This window comes from Athene cunicularia, assembly GCF_003259725.1.
Source record: "Athene cunicularia isolate RWA chromosome 6 unlocalized genomic scaffold, athCun1 chr6_part2, whole genome shotgun sequence".
In the NCBI taxonomy this organism is placed as follows: Eukaryota; Metazoa; Chordata; class Aves; order Strigiformes; family Strigidae; genus Athene; species Athene cunicularia.
The window spans coordinates 8196027-8198164 of record NW_020799106.1 but is presented as its reverse complement, the minus strand read 5'-3'; the positions used below and the strand labels follow the sequence as shown (position 1 = coordinate 8198164).

General features: G+C 41.0%; 1 protein-coding gene across 1 annotated transcript in view; it reads right to left on the bottom strand.

Annotated features, from left to right (window-relative positions):
• CISD1 (CDGSH iron sulfur domain 1) overlaps positions 1-2138 on the bottom strand; it is a 12644-nt gene that overhangs the window by 8098 nt on the left and 2408 nt on the right. The window contains exon 2 of the mRNA XM_026851835.1: positions 1157-1362. Within this exon, the coding sequence (XP_026707636.1) occupies positions 1157-1362 (206 nt within the window). The remainder of the gene's footprint in view (positions 1-1156; positions 1363-2138) is intronic.

Below are 2138 nucleotides of genomic sequence, written 5' to 3'. Positions count from 1 at the left end.
CCTTTGAAATGTGTGCCAGTGGTAAACAGACAGGACTACTCATCCAATCTGCTTTCTCTCACTACAGATCCCAGACCTACCACTACAGATAAACTGTAGCTGAGATCTGTATATCACATGTCATGCATCTCTACCTCAGATTTAAATCTGATCTTAGCATTAATGGAAGGCTAGGTGTCATGCTTACTGATTAATTTTAGGCAACTGAGGCAACCTGGCTTCATATGCAATTAGGCTGGACCAGTCTCTAGGCCAGACTTTTAACTGCTCTAAAATAGAGGTTTAAAGTATGCCATTGTGATTTCACTGGCTTTACTTCAGGATCACCCATATAACTATTTTGAGTTGTTAAGGCACAAATATATTAAGTCCATCTGTCTAGATTCTTCAAAAGCTTTTTAACCACAATGACTTCTTTTTAGATTACCTCCATTACCACTGGAAACAATTCACCGCTGTGTTCATTCATGTGGCAAAAGGCTGCTATCTACAGCACACAGCAGTACCACAACAATAAATTCAGGCCAGAAGAGCAGTACCACTGTAACACCACCTGCACAAGTGAGGCTCTTCCCAAAACAATTCTGCACTCACCCTGTCTGCAAGATTTAACGATGGGCTTAGACATGCAAGTGACAATTTTGACACCAGCTCTGATATACCAAGAGACTTCCTAACGGATTTGTGTTACTAACTCCATATGAACTAGTAGCAAGATACTTTCTGACTGACAGAGTAATCTTCCAAACTCCTCCAGTAAAAGGTGTTATAGATCTGCTCAGACTGTGGGTTCCTGAGCTTTCCTTCACCTGCCAACAGGCCAGTAGTTTTGGATATGCCTCAGTATTAGCACAGGCAGCACACAAAATGGTATCTGTCATTCATGACTGATTGCTCCATACAGCAGCTCTCCTTCCAAGAGATCAGCTTCTTCAGAGCTACAAAAATATTTTGTTCACTATTAGCACTGATCTGCAGGCTTTACTCTGAGTGACAGCATAAATCTACATGGTTCTATGGATTAAAATACTGCTACATCTCACTGTACAATAGTTTAGGTGAAAAGTAGTTAGTTTCCTCTTATAAAAGCAGTCTGAATGTAGTTTTGTTGGAAGATGCATGCACATGAAAACTGGACCATTTATTCTTATCTTACCTTCTTAGATCGCCAACAACGACAGTACACAGCCTTGTCTCCCAGATCTTCCACGTCAAATGCATGGACTACCTTGGGGTTATCCTTCTGGATATGGGGATTCACCATGGCTTTGCAGCATTTGTCTTTAGAGAGAAATTTTTTGTAAGCTAGGTACCCGACAGCAGCTGCTCCAGCAGCTAAGGAGACCGCAGCGATCCATTCCACTGGAATAAAAGAAGAAAGAGTCTGTCAGGTTTTGGCCACAACATTCTATTAAAACTACTCATAGTAGTAAATTTCACCATGCTCATGGCAATACTTCTACTTTCCAACAGACCTTTTTGTTCTGTAGTGGTAACACAGTACTAGAGAAGAGCATTTGCTTTTGGCACTTGCCCAGTTAAGCTGCTCCTTTCTACTGATCAGAGTTCTCCTTCACCCCAATCCCTTCTACACAAGGGCTAGGAATAACCTGACAGGGTTTTGGGTTTTTTAAACCTTTTATTTGGGAACCTCTGACATCAACACTGGTAGTACAGTGTTTCCAAGCTCAGCACCTTAAAGTAGCTACAAGTACACCCTGTAGCAACAACCCCCCCCTGTTGTTTCAGTTGCAGGTAAGTCACTAAAATCACTCGGCAGCAACAACCCAAGCAGGATCCCCCAGAAGGTATGTGTAGAGAACACAACTTGTAATGAAGTTAACAGGTATTTGTTAATTCAATATACTACCACTTCAGAAGAGCAACAAAAACCAGCTTAGATTAGTTCCCTACTGTGGGGTACAGGAAAGAACATGGATCCAAAACCCAGTATATTTAAGAATAGCACGAGTTTATTTTAACTGGATTAGGCCCTGACTCTGAACACTTTAAAAAGAAATCCTCTTTCTACCACCTCTCATCCTCACTTTTCTTTCCTCTAGTTATCTCTAAAACATTTGGTGTCTTGGTCACTCAGGATAATTTTCTTCTCTGTAAGGAGTTTTCCTACTTTTTTT